At 48.0% G+C, this 19,494-nt stretch overlaps 1 protein-coding gene across 1 annotated transcript in view; it reads left to right on the forward strand.

The window, feature by feature from the left end:
- The first annotated feature begins 5,571 nt into the window (after positions 1 to 5,571).
- Positions 5,572 to 19,494, forward strand: part of TBX15 (T-box transcription factor 15) — a 104,120-nt gene continuing 90,197 nt past the window's right edge. Inside the window, exon 1 of the mRNA XM_074927680.1 lies at positions 5,572 to 5,887. Coding sequence (XP_074783781.1) covers positions 5,686 to 5,887 — 202 coding nt within the window. The 5' untranslated portion in view covers positions 5,572 to 5,685. The remainder of the gene's footprint in view (positions 5,888 to 19,494) is intronic.

The raw sequence follows: 19,494 nt of genomic DNA on the forward strand, positions 1-19,494 counted from the left end.
AGATCTCACCCGAAATCCCGTCAGGGCGGTCTATTCCTTGGGGGGGGGGGGGGGGGGGGGGGGGGGGAAGACAGAAAACCAAACCAAACAGCCCAAACCAAAGCAGCCCCAAAAACCCAACGAACAAACCCAGACTCAGAACCCCCTTTGAGATCTCTCTCAGTAGGCCACCACCACCCCCGAGTTGACCCGCAAACGGGGGCAGGAAAAAGGACGCCCCGAGGAAACCTCCGCGACCCACTGCAGATGGGGCCAGGGGAGCGCGCAGGGGGGCGGCGGAGCCCGGCCCCCCCTTCCCCTCGGCACCAGCCTTCCCCCGTGAGCCACCTCGTCTCGCTTGGCCACCTCTTCTCGGGAGGAGGCTGATGTGGCTGCCAGAAGGGTAAAGGTGGCGAGTGGCGAGAGGCTGACGGGCGGGCATGGTCCAGCAGACACCTATTTCCTCCCCGGAGGAGCCGAGCGGAGCGCAACTTTTTTTTTTTTTTTCCGGTCTCTGCCCTCCGTGGAGCCGCCTCTCGCCACCCGAGAGCTGCCGTCACGCGAATTCACCTGTCCCCAGCACAAGGCGGGGAGAAAATCGGCGGGGGAAGGTTTCTCCCCCGGGGGGAGGCGGGGGAAATAAATATCTTCTAAAAAAAAAAAAAGCTGGCGGCAGGAGCGGCCACGAGTAGGTGCCGGGGCGCCCGTGGGTGTGTGAGCGGGGTGTCGCGGGTGGGACTGGCTGCAGCGCGGCGGAGAGGACCTGGCGCGCCTCTGCGTGTACCTGCGGGTTTTACGCGAGCAGAGAAAGCTGAGCGCTGCGGAAACTCCGCGACCCTGCTGACAGCCGGGCGAAGGGGGTTCTGTAGGTGGCGGATGAAGCAAAGAGCTCACCCAGACCCCTCGCTTATCTTTCCGGGGTATTCTGAAGTTTGTCGTGATAAATACCAACTCCCGGCTTTTAACTCTGCCAGGGTTGTTCCAGGTTAGTGATTGGGAAGGCAGAAGGGTCTCTGGCCGTGACTTTCGCCTTTGTTTTGCGAAGGGAACCTGCTTTGTTGGAATTATTCATCAGAATTTTCTATTTCCAAAGAGCTCCACGGGGAGGCTCCGATATGCAGCTAGGGCTGATCAGAGCCGGCAAAGAAGCGACGCCCGGAGCTGGAGGAAATTCAGGGACAATTTAAGTTCCCCAATTCGCCTCCCCTCCGGGAACAACGGGGCCGGGATGAGCCTGGGGTGGAGGGGTGGGGGGACAGGCCCGGGGACACGGGGCATTTTGTTGCCTGAAGCCCAGGAAACCTGCCGACACGTTTCTGCTCTGCCTTGTCTCCTTCTGCTCCCCCGAAAACTGGAGAGACGGGAATAATGTAACGCGCCTGGGTCTGCGGTGCCGAAACAAGCAGGGGAGAAGTCCTGGTGAAATGGAGGGAAAGTAGTGGCTGTTTTTTATAGTCCAAGTGTATAATCGGATTTTTTTTCTCTCCTGATAGAAAGCAGATAAATTTATGAAGGGAGAGCTAAGAGAATAATTACAGGGTGAAGGTAGTTAAATTTTATTTCGAGTCCCAAAGGCAAAACCTGACATTTTATTGCAAACATCTGGAAGGCTTAAGAGACTGGCATGGTGTTTGTTTAAACACTAATAGAGATTTTTATTCTGTAAAACACAAACAAAGCCCATTTAAAAACACTTGAGACTGTAAATATTTTGCTGTGGTTCAATTCTCAAAGCCTGAGAAAACCGGGGGAAGGGGAGGGGGGAGGAACGAATCGACGGCATAATAGGGGTATAATTATGAATTAGTTAATAATACGCAACAATACCGTTTGTGCAGACCATAAAAATAAATTGCAGGCTTTTTTTTTTTTTTTTTTTTTTTTTTTTTTTTCCGCAGTCACAATAACTGACCCCGCGCAGCCCGGGAACATCACCTCGCTCGAGTTTCCAAGCGGCGGCTTGTGTTCGCTTTAAACTCGCCTCTTACGAGAGCTCCAGCCTCGAAATCCTCCGGTCCGTTTTAAAAGATAATCGACGTTGTATTAAAGTCCAGTAAATCACTCCCTCACGTTATCAGACGGCCTTCAGCCCGCACCCGTTGACCAGTTTTAACGTTGTTTTCAATTACTAACTTAAAAAAAAAAAAAATCCCCAGGCTAGGTCTGGCTAAAGGACCTTCGGTAAGGTTTTTCTTGCGGTGTCGAGCAGGGTTTGAAACCGACTGGGCTCAGCCCCTGCGAGCAGCACATCTGGACAGCACTCCCGCTCCGCAGCCGGCTCCCTTTATTTCTCTTTTTTTCCAAATATTACCATACATAAACAAATATTTTCAGGCTCGCTCTGCGACAACTGGAAAGCAGGAGTGAATGATTTCTTTATAAACCCCGGGGCCTGGCCCTGCGACCCTTGCTCCTGCCACTTTATTCCAGGGAGCAGTTTCCTGGATTTAATGGGAGCTACCCTTGCGAGGAAGGGTCTGGAATAAAGACCAGGCAAAGGGACGCATTCATCTCTGGCGGCCGGGGGTCAGGGTGGGATTTGAATCCAGATTGCGCCCAGGCCGACTTCAGATTTACGCCGTTCGCCGCAGGGAGCGGGAACCCGGTCCCTGACACCGCTGAGGCTCGGGAGAACCCCGGGTGCCGGCGGAGCGGCCGGATTTTGGTGCAAAGGCTGAAACGAAATTCCGTTCCCCGGCTTGAGGAGCTCGCTCTCAGCGCAAGGGACAGAGCTCCCTGCGAGGGGGCAGCGTTGGCTCCCCCCCACCCCACCCCACATCCCCATTCCCTCCCCTTTCTCCCCCGGCGCATCCTCGTGTGCGTGGGGCCGCAAAATCGCCGCAGGGGCTGCCCTTGCCCTCCGCTCGCCCTGAGGAGCGGCAATGTCTTTGTGTTTATGGCTTTTGCACCGCCCAGAGCAGAGGGGCAGAGGGACAGTAGGAGGGCGAGCTGGGCTAAATCTCCCGGGGCATCGGCGTCGCGGCGGGGAGGAGGGAGAGGAGCGGCCGACGGCGGCTGCGTGTCCCCGCCGCCCCGGACACGGCTCCCGGGACAGCGGGCAGCTGCTCTCCCGTCCCTGGTGAAAGAGTCTGGTCCCTGAGGTCTGTCGATTAGGGGGCGTGTTGGCGTGGAAACTCCGCCGGGTTTCCGCTGGCTGCCGCGGAGGTTGTGGCCAGCCGCCGGGGCCGGACGCGGCGCGGCCCGACACGCGCGGGAACCTCCGAGGTACGAGACCCCAAAGGGGTCGGGGCGGCTTCGAACTGTCGAGCCGTAAAACCACGCTTAGGGAGGTGGAAAAAGTATTTCTGAGCTCTTACATCAGCCCCCAAATTTCGTTTAAATCGCTCGGCCTTTCCACACCGTTTCCCCTCGCTAAAACGCTGTAAATAATCCTCTGTTTTCTTGGGCTCTCTTTCTAAAATCTCCCTCCAGCCTCTTGAAAAGCCTCCCTCGGCGTCTGTCTCCCAGACGAGTGTTTCCGAGGCTTTCGTGAATAGGGAAAGGGATTTTTCGATTTGGGAGCCATTTCTTCTCCTGGGGAAGGACACACCGCCGAGGGATCCCCTGAAAAAGGACCCTGCGTGTCCCTGCTCCTCGGGGCCGCCCCTCTGCCGGCTCGCCCCAAGCCCCTCTACCCCTGTCGCTCCCTCTTCCCGCGGGTCTCCGCGGAGCGGGGGAGCGGGACAGTGACAGGGGGGGCCAAACACTGCCGTGTGGCAGTGCCGCCCCCCCGGCGCTGAGGCCCCGGCGAGTGACCTGTCAAAGGCGATGTACAAGAGGGGAGGGGAAAGGAGCGGCCGGGAGGGGGTGTGTGTGTGTGTGTGTGAGGGGGGGGGGGTGTAGGGCGGGTGGTGGGGACGCACAAAACCTGCTCCTCAGCTTAGATACCAGGGTTTAGCTTTTCCGGGATTTCCCGAATAAGCGGCGCTTTTTTTTTTTTTTTTTTTTTTCTCGCTGTTGATTCGTGCTGTGACCCCCGGAGGGCTGTTGTCCCGTCGGCCAGATCCAGCGCTTTAGGCCGGAGAGAAGGGACCGAAAGGCTCCACCGTACCGTGGGCACTGTCAGGGCACTCTGGCAGCTAAAGGAAGTGCCCCCCCTCCCCCCCCGCGCCTGCCCCCTTCACGCGTGTCCAACCCCATCGCAAAACTTCGCCTAAGAAAAATCTCCCCCGGCACCGCTTGAAGCAGCTCTGCGCCTTCGGGGAGCATCGGAGAAACAGCAGCCAAAACAGAATCCCTTCCTGAAATTTGGTGTGTATCCTCGCCCGCTTTTCCACCGTGGCTCGAGCCATATGAATTCTCTCCCTTTTTTTTTTTTTTTTTTTTTTTGAACCTGTGTTCGATCCTCGGGATCGAATTAACCCCCCGGCTGCTTTCCCCGCTGTGTTTTCCCTGAGACGGTATTTCGCTTGGCTTCTATTTTTTTTTTTTAATTTCCCGTGGTCCCATCAGCTAACGAAAACACACGGTGCGTCCTTCACCTTCTCGAACGCAGCTCTCGTTCCTTTTCCCTGCGAGTCCCCCGCCCCACGCGCGACCGAGTTGCGCGGGAGTCGCTGCGGACCCGCCTCAACCCGGAGGGGTTTTCAGGGCAGAGTGAACAGGCGAGAAGAAAGAAAATTATGAACGTCGTCCAGGCAGCCGGCCGGGATCTGTTCCTAGCGGTTTTGTTCTCGTTGTAGCTAAAGTAGCAAAAAAGAAGCGGGGGGGGGGGGGGGGGGGGGGAGGGGGGGGGAGCTAAGTATTACAAAAAATAAAATCTCCCTTCCCAAAGAGAAGGCGCTGCCCCTGCCCCGGGGTGTCTGGGTTTATCTGTCCAGCTGCCTGCTCAGCCCCGCCGCTCCACGGACACGCATCGTTTTGAAGGGAAACTTCCACCCCGCCGCACACCCCCATCCTCCTTTCCCCTCCCCGAGACGTTGTTGTTGCCGGGCCAAACACCCGATTCCGCCGGCAAGTGCGAGTCATACATGGCATGAATGACGTTTTAAAAAACCACCCTCTCATCCGGCACCCCCAGGCGGTGAAACCCCCCTCGGGTGCTTTGCGTGGGGATTAGCTGGCAGCAGCCCCTGGGAAACCTGGGTGCGGCGGGGAGAAGTGCGGGAGTTGTTACCTCTCTGCATTTAGAGCTATGGGTTTCCTAACGGCTCCCCGTTCTTCAAACAGTTAATTCTCCCGCCCGGTGCTCCAGGACTCAGATGCCCAAAATTGCTCGCCTTGAAGCCCGAGTCTCCCTCCCCTCGCCATTGGGTCGCAGCTTTTGGGTCTCTCCCGAGCTCTCCCTCCTATTGGCTCGGGACAGGTTGGTTTTTTTGGTTGTTTTTTTTTTTTTTTTTTTTTTTTTCTTGACAGGCGCACGCAGCCTGCCTAACTCTTGGAGGAAAAAAAAAAAATCCCAGAAGTTTGGATCAATCAGAGAGAGACAGAAGGAAAGGGGAGAAGAAAAAAAAAAAAAAAAAAAATCCAGCCTGCAGCCCCTCTGAGCAAGTGCTGGGGACCTGGGCTGAGCACACCCTCCCGGCTCTGCCTACGGAGTATCTGCAGCCTCATGTAGTGCCTTGAGGAGACTTGAGGGCTGGTTCTTCTGGGGGTACAGCTGGGGAGGGGTGGGGGGAGAAAGAGGTAAGAGGCTCTGCCTCTGGTTCCCGAGCTCTGCGCTCCCAGCCACTGGTCGCTCATCTGCCCAAGGGTCTGGGGGATAAGATGAGTGAGAGGCGAAGATCGGCCGTGGCCCTCAGCTCCCGAGCTCACGCTTTCTCGGTAGAAGCCTTGATCGGGACAAATAAAAAGAGGAAACTGCGAGACTGGGAGGACAAGGGGCTGGATTTGTCCATGGAAAGCCTCAGCCCCAATGGCCAGCTAGGGGACAATGAAGACCCGACTCAGTGCCTGGACCTCAACCCCGGTTAGTGCAACTCTTTTCCTCTTCGGGACCCCCCCAGCCCCGCTCCCTCCCCGCCGAGCCCTGCTCGCCGGGAGAACGGCGCCGGGCAGGGCGGGCAGCGCCTCCCGGGAAACATCCGGGACTGGGGGGAGAGGAAAAGCGGGGCGGGAGGGGGAAAGGTTTTGCGGAAATTCCCTGGATTTAAATTTTTTTTTTTTTTTTTTAATTTTCGGTTTAAGGGGACTTTTCTCCCATTCACTGCGGCTCTCCCTACCCCCCCACCCCCCTCCCTTTTCCTCAACTCCACGATCTCCCGACAGGGAACGGCGTGTGTCCCCCCCCGCTTCCCCCTTCTCCCGCTCCGTTCCTGCCGGTCGCGATAGTCCTTCCCGGGTGACTTTCTCCTTGTCCTGGAGCTTCCCGACTATCGCTGGGGTGCCGCGTGGGTCGGGGGCCAAGGAGTGTGGGGCAGGACACTCGCATCCCCGCGGGGCGGGGGGGATCACCCCTCTCCCTCTTCCGTGCGCCTTGCCGAGACACCGGCCACCACCCCGAGTCTGCCCCGCGGAGACCGTGCGCCCTAACCGGAGGTTTCGGTGGAGGAGGAGGAGGAGAAGGAGGGCGTCTCATAGCAGCGTTGAGCCGAGGCTAGGGTCGCCGGCTCCGTGGCGAGCTCCCACTCGAGACCTCCCCGGGCCGGGCTCAGCCGGACAGCGAGCGGCTGGGGGGGGGCCTGATCCTTCCCCCCGGGATCGGGCCCGCCGGGGCTTAGCTGCGCAACCTCGCTCCGCGCCCGGGACGTGGCGAGGCGGGGTGGGGTGTGGGGGGTGTATCCCCTTTTTTCGCAGGGACCCTGCTTCCGGCAGGGAAAAGGGGCAGAAGGTGAGGGGGCCGCTCCGAAGAGCCCGGCCCCTGCCACCGAGCCTGGCGCCTCCCGGGAACCGGGGCGTGTGGAGCCGCTCCGGGGGCCCTGCCCCCCTTGGCCGGCTGGACGGGATTAGGGGAGAGAGCGTGCGAGGTTCTCCTCGTGCTGTTTGGGCTTTTAATTTTCAGCTTTTGTTTGCTTATTTATTTTTATTTAAAAGGCAGCCGGTAGCTGGGAGTGATCGTTTGGCTCCAAGCGAAGCCCTCAGGGTTGCTCTTGCCCCCCACGGCCGTTTCGCTCCGGTTTAAAACGACGGTCCCGCCAAAGCAGCCGCGGACCCGCGGCCTCCGCGCCCTTCTCGCCGCCCCCCCGGCCCGCTCCCCACCGCCTTAAAATGGGACGGGGGGAGCGGCCCCGCTCGAACAATTATAGCATACGGAGAAAGCGAATTTTAGGTAATTTCTCTCTACATTTCGTTTTGATATTCGGGGCGGGGAGGGAAAGGTCAAGAGATTTCTGTGCACGACCCAGTAAGAGAAAGGGCAGAAATTCCCTCCACTCTCGCCAAATCCACTCCGCTGCACATGGAGAAGAAAACACCTTTTTTATTTATTTTTATTTGGTTTTGCGTGACGTTCCTCGCGCTATCAATAAGCATCAGCTGGCCAAAACGCATAATAAAAAATCTGAATCATCCAAAGAAATTAAAAAAAAATAAATAAATAAAAGAGAGAGAAAGTGTTAGACATCGAGGTGTAAAAAATATCTACTGTAGAAAAAAACCTGTTAAGTGTTTTTGAAGGGAGCGAAAGACCGGGAACTCTGGAGACCTCGCCCCGCTCCGCTCTCAAGGAACAGCATTTGAATTTGCTTGTAGCAGCAGCAGCCCTTCCTTAGCGGATCCTAAGGAGAAGTAGGTAAAATCTCCCTCTCAGCAGAGCGCAGGGCGTAAAGGAGACGGGACAGAAGCGATCAAAATATCAAACACTAAAAAAAAAAAAAAAAAAAAAAAAAAGCCTCACGGTTTCCGAGTCTTGCCCGTTCAAAATAATAAATACGCGAACGAAACGACAAAAATCTCTTTTCTAATAACAGAGCAGATATATGCACGTGTCTGCTTTTTTAGAACTGTTTCTCATTAATTTTTAGCTGCAATAGAATATATTTTTGGACGGTCTAGAAGTTTAATTTGCCCATTTCTCCATTAATTCGAAATAAATCCGGGGAAAAATTCCCCTGCTCCAGACTGGAGAGAGGGAGAGAACGGCGGCTAATGCCTGAAACCTTAAAAAGCAAACGTGATGTTTTTCATAAAGCAAAGGAAATCAAGAACAGTTTGAGAAATCATTTTTGGGAGGTTGATAGACTTTAAATAAAGTCCGCGACTGTAATTTGCACAGTCACTTCATTAAACCTAAATCCTCCGCGGTGTACCTTTGCTGCTGGGTGAAAATTGATTAGCGGCTATATAATGACCACCAAATTCCATCTTTACAAGACCCAATTAAGAGCAAACTTTACACCTGAAGTATTTTAAACTTGCCAAATCTCCGGCGATATACTAAAAGAAAAAAACCGGGAAAAAAAAAAAAAGATAGAAAAGGGAGTTTTTATAGCGTCCCAAAGGTTCAAAACTCAAAGTCGCTGCCCCCGAGCAGCGCAGGAAATAACACAGGGCTGTTCCTTCTGCTGGAGATATTACTGGTACGGGTGGGTTTACGGAGAGGCCCCAGATATTATGGTACACGCTGGGAAATTATGTGTTGATTTTGAGTGTGATAACATAAAACGGCCTAGTCCCATTTATCGATCTCTGCGCGTAAAACCCCCCAATTTCAGCCCAGGAGGGCCTGAAAAGCTGAAAACCGCTCGCCGCGGGGAACCCAACACCGCCGAGGGAAGAGTAAGGCTCCGCTTCTCCTTTCTGCCGTTCTATGCCCTGCAGACGAGTCTAGGGATTTCTCTCCCACGTGTTGGCCACGTCTCGAGGGGATTTTCCTCTCTGTCCCCACGGCGAGTGGCTCTCTGTGCCCACGGGCGGGCGCGGCGGCGGGACGGCCCCGCTCCGCTCCCGGCGTGGGGGCTCCGCCGCCCTCGGTGCGGCTCCGCGCGGGACGTGGGGACCCAGCGCTCCTCGTTTCTCCGTTTTGACGAAATCCCTCAAACCTTTACGTGCGATTTTCCACCTTTCGGTGACAGTATTGGCCATCGCGAGTCGCCTCGAGTGCCCGAGGTGGCAGGCCAGGAGGTGCCGGGTCGGGGGGGGTGGCGTGGGGGAAAGGTGAGAAAAGTTAGAGGATAAATTTTCCCAGGTTTGTTAAAAAAAAAAAAAAAAAAAAGAATCTCCCGAGCATCCGAGTTATTTATGTCTCAGCCATGAATCTTGTCGCCAGAGTTAATGTGCTGTTTTACGAGGCTCATTTAAAAGAGGGATAAAGCCGGATTTTAATCACGTGCGGGTTTTAATCACGAAGCTGTGCAAAGTAATTCGGAATTACAGCGGCTCTCCCGCCTCTCCCACTCGGGGCGCGCCGCGCGTGGGGCTCGGCGGACCCCCCTTTCCCTCCGCCTCCCTGCTGCTGCCCCGCATCCCCCGCCGGCCCTCGGCTGTCGCCGCCGCCGATGCGAGGAGGAGGAAGAGGAGGAGGAGGAGGGTGGCAGCGGGCGCCCCTCCGTCCACTTGGCAGGTTTGGTTTCAGAGGGCAGCAAAACAATGGGCTCGGATGTCTTCTGGGTATTTATAGATTAAACCTGAGCAGCGGAAAGGTCACGGGGGGGGGGGGGGGGGGGGGCAGGCGTTGCCTCCCTTGATGTATATATTCTTTACCACCGTTTACAGCGGGGACTTTCGTCCACCCTTCCCTCTGACACACCGCGGGCGCAGGGACACACTGAGGCGGACCCGAGCGCGCCCCTATGCTCGTCCAAAGTTTAAGACTTTTTTTTTTTTTTTTTTTTTTTACGGAGGTGGGGGAGAGGGACACTGGTCTCCCCGCTGATGCCTTTCCCTCCTCGAAACCCGGCTGCTCCCTTAGGCGGCCGGGTCGCTCCACAGGCGCTTCGGAGGCAGAGCAAAACGGTGCGGCTAAAAAGTTGTAATTTCGCGGCTTTGGGACAGTCCAGTTCCTCGCAAAGGAACCCGTTAGCGAGTTTGTAAACGAATTTCGCCAGGGCAGTCTTCGTATCACACATCACATCGGTAATTTTGATTGCATATATTAAAAATGCACACATCAAGTAAAAAAAAAACCAAAACCACCAAAAAAACCCCCCACCAAACCAAAAAAAACAACAACCCAAACCAAACAACATTTTTGGGAGTTATGTTTTTGTTAATCTGCGAAGACATCCCATCGCGAATGGTTTTTCGTTCCGTATGTTTTTCGAAAGCTACATTAACGAACTACCGCGAAGCTTTGCAACGAGAGAAAACACGGCACACATTTTGAGACCAACAACGTGTTTATTACAGCTGCTTATCCATAAGATTAAGATCCGATAGCTTGACAAAGCCTTCTGCGGCTAGCAGGAGTAAAACCTCCGTCTCTTTTCCCATGGCGTGTTGTTCTCCTGCTCGTCCTGGGAGGTGACACCAATACCCACCCCAGTCCCGCTCCGCCGTGGGGTACCTGCTCTTCCTCGCCCCCGGGCAAGCCCCCTCCCCCGGCGGGGCTACGGCAGCAGTGCCGCCCGCCGACCCTCCGGAGAGGCAAACAAATTTTAAGAGTAGGAGAAATGTAATGGATAATACGTGATTTTTTTTTTTTTTTTTAAATGTATCACCACTTCTGAATGTTCATGTTGACGAATTCCCCATTTTTAAGCAGTGGCTGTTAACCCTGTGAGTAGTGAGTGATTTAATTTGGTTCCAGACGTATTTTCTCGCTCCAGCTTTTGTTTGAGCGCTCAGTGACAAGGATTTCGAGAGCTGGCAGACAACTTTTTCTCATCTCTTCCCTGAGGTAGGGTGAATTGGGGTACACCGTCCTTTGCATGGTCCTCGAGGCTCACCGATGTGCAAAGCTCCATTACAACGAGGTGTAAGACAGAGAGCATCAGCTTTGTCTTGGGCAGAAGTGCTTGGGACTGGAATTTATGGATGCGATGCCTTTCTAACAAATATATGTGTGACTGGGATCGTATGAATTCATTCCACCTGTTGGATCATCGGTTTTCTCCCTGAAGAGGGGATACCGAGCTCGGATCCATTGCTCCCTGGTGTACAAGATGGAAGGAAACGTGAAAACCTGACCCTCATAGTACCTCTGCTCCCTCCGTACTCTGGCCACAGAGTTAATGCTCTGCCGCTTCCCAGAGGAGCCAGTTGCAGGAGGCAGATGGAGCTGTCCAGAGAAGACCCAGGAGAGCCCTGGGAGGGCTCGGGAAGGGGTTGCCTTGGTCAAGTTCGTCCAGCTCTGACCTTGGAGCCGTGGGGAGACAGAGAGCGAGAAGGATTTGGCTCTGCGGTAATACGCGTCTTACTGAATTGGGTGAGCTCCGGCTGCTGGGTTTGTGAAACTCTTCCTGTAGAGAGGTGAATTGCTTATGCTGTATTAAGAAGACAAGTAATAGAATGAGAGACAAACCTTACAGAACAGTAGAGTATTAGAAAAAAAAAGGCAGCGTGGCAAACAGCATCTTCCTTTCTTTTCTATGTATTTCATATCTGCAGCATTTATTACACAGGTTTATTCCATCTGCTGGGAAGGGAAAAGCTGCTATTTCAAAAGATTTTCCTTGTCTTTGACAAGAACTTTGGGAGAATCCAAAAAGCTTCTGTTACAAGCAAAAGTCAAGTAATTCCTTACAAACCATCAATCACTTCTCCCTCCTCCCACTTGGGACTGAGCGCTTATATCAAATGTCAGCCCAGCTAACCTCTCCTCGGGCAGAAGTGTCCTGCTTTATCTGTATCTGTCTTTAAGGAAAACTGATGTTTTTTTCAGATGGAAAACTTGAAAGATGTCTTTCAAGAGTGCTACATTCAGGAAAGAGCATTTACATTGTCTTACAACACAGTCAGTGCCGCTGAAGTCACCTCTATTCACACTGTTCTTATTTTAATCAGTTGGATTCTTGTACAAATCTTTGCTTGCAGTCTTACGTCTTCAAAGGTCAAAGCGTTTTGTATTTTTTTGACTTTTATTTTTTCCTGCCTTCTGAGCTAGATTAATAAGTTTACACTAGTTTAAAAAATGCACTAAAATCAGTCAGAGCACTTGAAAAATTCCTGGATATATTGAGACCAGCTCATATGGCATTTACATCAGTTCCTGTTGCAAGTAAAATCTATTCGAGTATGATTTAAATCACCCCAGGCGTCCATATTGAGACCCGTAGTTTACACCGGTGATGTAAAATCAGGTTCAATGAAAGAAGCTTAAGTTTTCCAAAACTGACAACGTTTCAGAGATTGACAGTCTTTCCCAGAGAGGCTGAGCTTGCTGGTGCCTGTTGATGGAATTACAGGATTTTATGCTAACCCTTAGCATTCTGACATCCTCCTGAACAATACAATTACTTTGTAGTGTTGGGATGGGGAGGTACGTTTAAATCCGGGCAGCGAAAGCAGGGTGGGTGCACACACAAATGGTCAGGATCTGCCAGGCTGGGAGCTGCGTGGCTCCTTGGGAGGAGCAGCAGCGGGCGCCTGGGCGTGCAGGGAAACGCAGGCAACCAGGGGCTTCCCAGCGCTCCACTGCCTAATCCTGCCCAGAGCAGCTCTGCCTAGCAGGACAGTGAAAGATTTGGCTTTTCTAGCATATTATTTGAACTAGAGTTTCCACAGGTAGAGAGAACTGTGCAGCAACGCTGAGACATTTTTATTTTCAGAGAAAAAAAAAAAAAAACCCAAAAAAAACAGTGTAGGTTTTTGCTGCTTATTTCCAGTACTGGTTAAAATAGGTTCCAATTCCAACCTTTCTTCCTTCTGTCTCAAAATACAATGCCGTTGCATTTCTTGTGGTAAAAGCTGTAGCGTGTTTTGGTGGGAAAGGCTAGGGAAAGGTAACATGGTGCTACGGTAAAATGAAATTGAAATATCTTTGAAAGCAGATTAAGAAAGTTTAAAACTCAGAGGAAATGTAGTGCCAATTCAAGTTCTAGCAACAATATTCATGCCGGGGGCAACTTTTAATTTCTTTAATTCTACAATATCAGAAAACAATGAATCAGTAAATCAATCCAAGAAGTAGCAAAAGCACTTGCTATGATAATATTTACAGTAATATCTCCATATGCCATTTGTTCAGATGAGCTATCGATCTGACGGTATTGTGAAGATGGTGAAAGGATTGAGTCGAACCCCTGTGACAGGGGGTTGTCCAACATTTGCTGCATATTTGCAGATGCAGACTTACAGCTGCTAGAGGGGAGGCTGCACCTAGCAAATATCTTAGGCCAGCGCATCCAGATGTGCAGCAACAGAATAATTTAGAGAAGGATTTTTCATTTGGGGACTGAGTGGAAAAAAAGTGAAGATGGTGAGCAGACATTCAGGTTGGGAGGTTGGGCTGAATAACAGCTTTTTTTTTTTTTTTTTTTTACTTTATCGAGAAACAGGAAAACTTAGGTTTTGGCCAACATTTAAATATTTATTTTTAAGTTTCATCAAACTACCTCAAGTTTTTAAGTTATGCAACCATTTAAAAAATGGATCCCCAAACCTCGTTGCTTAAAAAAAATTTAAAATCTTTTTAAAAATATGAAATTAATTTTCACTTTAAAAAATCTGACATTTTGATTTAGATAATAATGAAATTGAGCATTTGGACATTCAAAGCCGCTTCCCAATTTTTATTCTTTTAACAATCAAAGCTGTTTTCCACATTCTGCAGGCTTTCATAAATAAGTTTTCATTTCTCCAAAGCTGTATTTTCTTGGTCAGTTCACCACATATGTATTAAAAAGAAAATGTCCAGCTAAATTCTTGCAGGGTAGAATTCAGTCCCTGTCATAGGGGACAATTTCACTGCACTGCATCTGCACCTGCTCATTCTTCTTTAAGGCTTTTGCTTTTTTGGGAAGGAAACCTTCTATTATTGTTAAATGGAGATTTTCAGCAATGTCTACACACGAGCTCTTGGAAAGGAGCTGGGGAATAAATTATTGCCAACCACCTTTAAAAGAACCAATTTACAGTTTCTAAAGAGTACTTAATCAACTGGTTAAGAACTGACACAAATCATATTAATAATCAGCACATTTATACGAATGCAGCCACAGCAAAAATTGTTTGAAAATCAGTGGGCCAGGGCATGCAGAATAATTATGAATGAATGACTTACAGTTCTTTAACTTCACTCAGAGATGGGATGCACTCTTGGCTAGCATTAATATTTTTCCCATGACCAATGAATTAACAAAACCAAGCCTCTGCTTTTAGGAGCTTCAGGAAATAGAGAACTCCCTGATCAGAAATCTATCCCAAAACTAAGGGGGAAACTGAAGACACCAGAGTGTCTTTGCTTTTAATGAAAGTGAAGAATGGTGCATTGTAGACTTCTTAAGAACATGCACCAGTTAATAGGAGTATTCCTAAATAAGATATCAGAAGTGCTGGCTGACTGTGTGAATGTTTACAGACAGAAAATAAAGAGAACACATCATAACATTTAGAAATGTATGGTGCATAGGAAGAGTAGGTTAGAGAGTCTTCAAAAATAGGTTCTTATTGTTTTATCCCTGAAATGCCTGCATATCAGTTCTTTAAATTTGAGTTTGATGAGGAAGAAGGGACCTTGAGAACAGAGAGATTGAAAGATAGGCTTTTTTCTTCACCTACTTGTTGCACTGGACTGTCCTCAATCCTGCTCAGAGGATGCTATTAAAAGGTCAGTTATTAAATGTTCATAGGTGTTATGGTCATCAGTTCTAGAAACATCACTTAGTTTGATGAAGAAATTATCGCAGGGCTGCCCTGTCACCCCTCTTTCAGCTTTGCATGTAGATGCACTTTGCACAGAAAAAATGCAAATGTATTTTTATTGTGCTTTAAGCAGTCTTTCTTATCAAGGTGAAAAAATGGTAGAAGACTTGTTGAGCACTATCTTGTACCCCCTTGGATCTTAATGGGTACACTCCCACTTTTTTTTAAAAAAGCAGACTTCAGCCCTGAGGTTGTACTGGACTCTGCTGTTGCCTCAACTTCTAATAAAATACCACGCAATAATTGGGATTGGCAATCCTAAATTTTTAGTCAGCATATCCTCTTGCAAAGACATGTATTGCTCCTGAGTTCTTTTATTTATTGGCTATCCACAAAAGCAGAAAACAAAGACGTTGGAAGTGCCCTGTGATACTGCAAAATCCAGTAACACAAAGGCTGTGCAGAGGCTCGCTTAGGAGGCAGCTGCTAAAGGAGGGCCTGATTCTGTGAGATGCCGAGCATCTGCATTTCAAAGGACTTTATGGTGCTGATTTTCAGGGGCACAGCTTTTGTGACCTTATTTTCAGTGGCGTTAAGAATGTGTAATTGCCACAGAGATCTTGACCTCTCGCATGATTTCTGCTCTGAGATGCCCTAAGCAGACAGCAGTAGGCAGAAAGTAGCCTCCCCCTCAGCACAACTGTCAGGATTGGAATAATTTTAATTTATGTACGGGGATTTGTTTTTTGTCTGCTGGAATACTGTGTTAGTCTGTATGAGTAAAATAATCGTGACAGTGAGGTTAATGCATGGGTGATCACTTTTATGCTATGGAAGGATCATGTTTTCCTCTGCTCCTCAGTTTTCCTGCAAATACCTGATAGTGTGAAAACTGTCAGGCTGGATCAGAAAAAGCTTCTGGATTATGACCGTCTTTGCAGTTTCTAAGTGCTCCTGCCTTTTTATTGTGTAATACAAGGCAATGAGGCTGTGACTTTTAAACTAAGAAGTTGTTGTTTTACTTCAAAAAACTTAATATTTTTATGCCAGAAGGTTGTAGGAAGCTGCAAAAATATAGAATACAGCACATGGCTGTGGGTGCCTAATGGTTTTTATTTTGCTCCAGAATTCAAAAGATAAATAGAAGATTTATTATTATAGGATTTAGGGGTTTCCTGAGTCAGGCTCCTTGGAGCAAATAAAAAAAAGTCTTCATTTACCATCAAACAACCCTAGCAAAGTCTCCATCTGCCTAGCGGCAAGCCAGTCACGTTATTCACTTCAGGGCTGGGGAGTGTTACCCACATAAGACTGTAACATCACAGTTCTGTTATGCAGGTCCCTGCAACGCTGACAGAGCAGCAGAAAGCCTACACTGCCCCATTAGAGACTGCTCGGATTATTCTGTACATAGCAATTCTGTTTACTCCACAACTCAGGAAATTGCACCTGGGCTGGGGAAAGGGAGGGCAGCTGTGGAAGTGCCTAGCAGTGTGCTGTTACAGAAATGGACAATAATTTTATGCTTTTGTGAAAATATAGTCATACAATGCAGGTTCAGGTGAAAAAAAAACACCCTTGTTCTGTTTCTTGGAACGAAAGATTTGGTTTTGAAGTGGCTGTTTATTAAAAGTGTTTCATTACCGATTGCTCGAGTTACATTAAGGTAATGGGCATAATTTATGCAGGGTAATTCAGGAATAATTTGTTTAGAAAAAATTGAGAGAAGCTTGACAGAGTACACACAGGGCACATGAGTGAGTAATCCCGTATGGCTACAGCTTTAAACAGAAAAGCAGTTCAATAAGGGTATGGAAAATGTCTGGGGCATTTGTTGTCTCTGTTCTTTTGCCATATCGGATGCCCTGCCCCTAGTTGTGCTCTCAGACACTGGGCTTCCGTAGGTACTACCTTGTCTGTAGGCTGAGAAACTGTAGAGGAATAACAAGTGAGGAACAGGAGTGCTGTAGCTCAGCGTGGATGAGGATGGGTGCCCCTTGTTGCTCTGAGGGGCTCACTTGGCGGCACAAGGGCCGTAAGGCACCAGTGAATGGATAGGGTAACCCCTGTGTTACCTCCATTTTAATGTTGAGTGGTGTGTGTACACTACCCTCCTGGGGATGAAATGGTGGTGAGACCAGGAAGAGAGGAGTTAACAGGGGCAAAGGAGTAGAAAACCAGGCAGAAAGGGGCAACACTGTTGGGAAGGGGAGAATGAGGCAGGAAAGGGAGCGGTTCAAGGCTTCATTTCCTACCCACCAGCTGCTCGCAGCACGAGGAGGAATTAGAAACTATTTTCAGACTTTCTCCCTGCATATGAGTACCCTCCTGTTTGTTTGGTTTATTACCCCCCCTCTCCCAGTAATGAATGAAATATACTGTTAAAAATAGTTTTTGAAGGTAAATTAGTACATTATACCAGACAAACGTAATAATTTGGTGTAGCATAGATATGTAAGAGGTCTGGGCGGAAAAAAGGGAAAACCCCTCAAATAAGCAGAAGCTTTCAGGAAAAAGAAGAAGGTTTCTTCCCATGGTCTTTGTTCTTCATGGTTTGAGGTGAAAAAATCTGGAATTTCAGGAAAAATTATAAAGGCTCTTCTAGAAGAAATAATTTATTGACAGTGAAATCTACAGCCCTTTTTTTTTTAGAGTAATATTTAAAATCCTGTTTGCTACTCTTTCTACTTTTATTCAGGCCTTCAGCCTTTTTATACTCAATAGATGTTACAGCTGGAGTCGTTTTGTCTATTTTATACGCAGCTGCATTGCTGTACATTATTGTTTTCCATTGTGTATAAAAAACAGGTATTTCAGTGATTGGTATTATTAATATTTAAGTTGTCAGTATAAAGAAATCTTTTATCTGCCTGAGAGAACATGTTAGTCATTACTGCTATGAGTGTAGTGAGTTATTACATAGATATATCTACAGGCAATTTCTAATTGCTAATTAAATTATACATAGCACATTTCTTATTGTTAAAGAAGTAATTAAGATAATCAGCTGCTAGAGATAATTCAGTCTTCCTCCTCTACTGGAAAATTTCTACTTGTTGTTTTGTTTATTTGTGTGTTTTTCCTGGGAGTGGAGGTGGAGGGAAGAGGGAGACAGCTTTTCTGCACAGCAGCAATGTTTTTTGCAAATGTCACTCTGGCTAGAGCCACATAATTTAAATGAAGAATTACAAATAGTAGTAATGGTTTCTTATTGCAATTATTTGTAGTTGAATGAGAATATTTGTTTAAGAACTGACCCTTAATAATTTTATTTGTGAATATTCAGACAGTTACTGAGTATTCCATGAAAATACTTGACAGTCTTGAATTAAAATATATAAAAAAAATTGCATCTCAGATAGTTGCTATTCACTGTAGCATTTATGCAGTGATGTTTGCCGTGCAGAGAAATGGGAAGAAAAAGCTTGTTATTATTATTATTATGGCCATCTAATGAAGTGCATACTAGTTATTCTGTATTTCTTTCCTGAAAAATGTGTGTTTCTTTTTTAGTCTTTTTTCCCTATTTCCACTTCCCTTTTTCTTTATTCCGGATTCACAGATGTAGTATTTTTGACTTGTCTGAATCACGACTCTTCTCCTGTAAATCAGGACGCTTATCTTTTATTTCTGAAGCGAGGGGGGGTTAGTTGTTAGCACTTGGACTGTTGCATGTACTTAGACTGTTGATTCTTTGGGACAGCCCGATGATCTCCTTTGCTTATGTTTAACACTCCAGTGGAGCATCAATCCACATTCAGGGCTTCTGGACATTACAGTTGTACAAAGAATAGTATTTTGAAGGTGTTGCTGGTTAATCACCTCCCTTTAATAAGACAGCATTCACACCAACCATTTACACTGTGGTTGGCTAAATTTTTTCCCATGTACATAGTAAGATGTGATCTTCATTTTGTATGCCAGGCTTTGCTTCTTGGAGCATAGCAGGTCAAATGCTCTTAACTTTTCCCTGGTATCTCTTGTCATTAGGGAAACAGGGGCTTCAGCCAGGATTTGCCATTATTTTACTTGTGGTCTCAGTTTGACGTGATTTAGTAATAAATTCAAAGGGATGCTCAACAATATAAGGTAGGAAGTAAAATCTTAATGCAGTGGAAACTAAATAAAGAATGAAGAAATAATGAATGTAGATTTTTGTGAAGTAGAACATAGATCTTGTGTTGTTTCAGTGTACAATAAATTACAGGTGAAATCTCCATTTTATAAAGGAATATTTTGTGGAAAAAAAAATCAAAAATTCCTGAGATATGTTTTCTCTTCCACTGTCTAAGATGTTGGGAGAGAAACCCTTTCTTCTTGTGTATCTTAAAAATAAACAAGGGAATAGAAAGCAATATTTTCTCATTTGTGGGTGCAGAGAGCAATCTGAAGATGAAGGCTTAGTTTGCAGAGTTTGCAGAGCAATTAAAAATAACAGGATTCCCAATTCATATTGTTGGCTTGGAAGGCATCCTGATTTAGTAAGGAAAGCTAGGAATCAGCCAGTGATTCCATCCCTTACACAAAGGATTTGCAAAATTAGAGATCTAACAGTTTCATTTTCATCATTTAAATTTTGTCTATCCTCACACAGATATAAAGGTTATTTTTTATGAGGACAGGACTTAAAAAAATTATTCTGAAATATTTGGGCTTTTGTTTTGCTTCAGAAGAGTCTGTAGATACCCATTTGTGGCCAGTTTCAGCAAGCAGCTAAGAAATCTAGTCCATCTTGTTACTGTATTTAAACAAAAGCTTAACAGTGACAATGACTTACACCAAATATCTAATATTCCTCGGGTTTAGTGAATGTACTTCTCCCTCTCTTTTTTGTTTTTGTTCCAGGATTTATTCTGTTTAAGAATTTGGGGCTTTTTTTTTTTGCTTTTTTTTTTT

Source organism: Athene noctua, chromosome 1 (genome assembly GCF_965140245.1).
Source record: "Athene noctua chromosome 1, bAthNoc1.hap1.1, whole genome shotgun sequence".
Taxonomy (NCBI): Eukaryota; Metazoa; Chordata; class Aves; order Strigiformes; family Strigidae; genus Athene; species Athene noctua.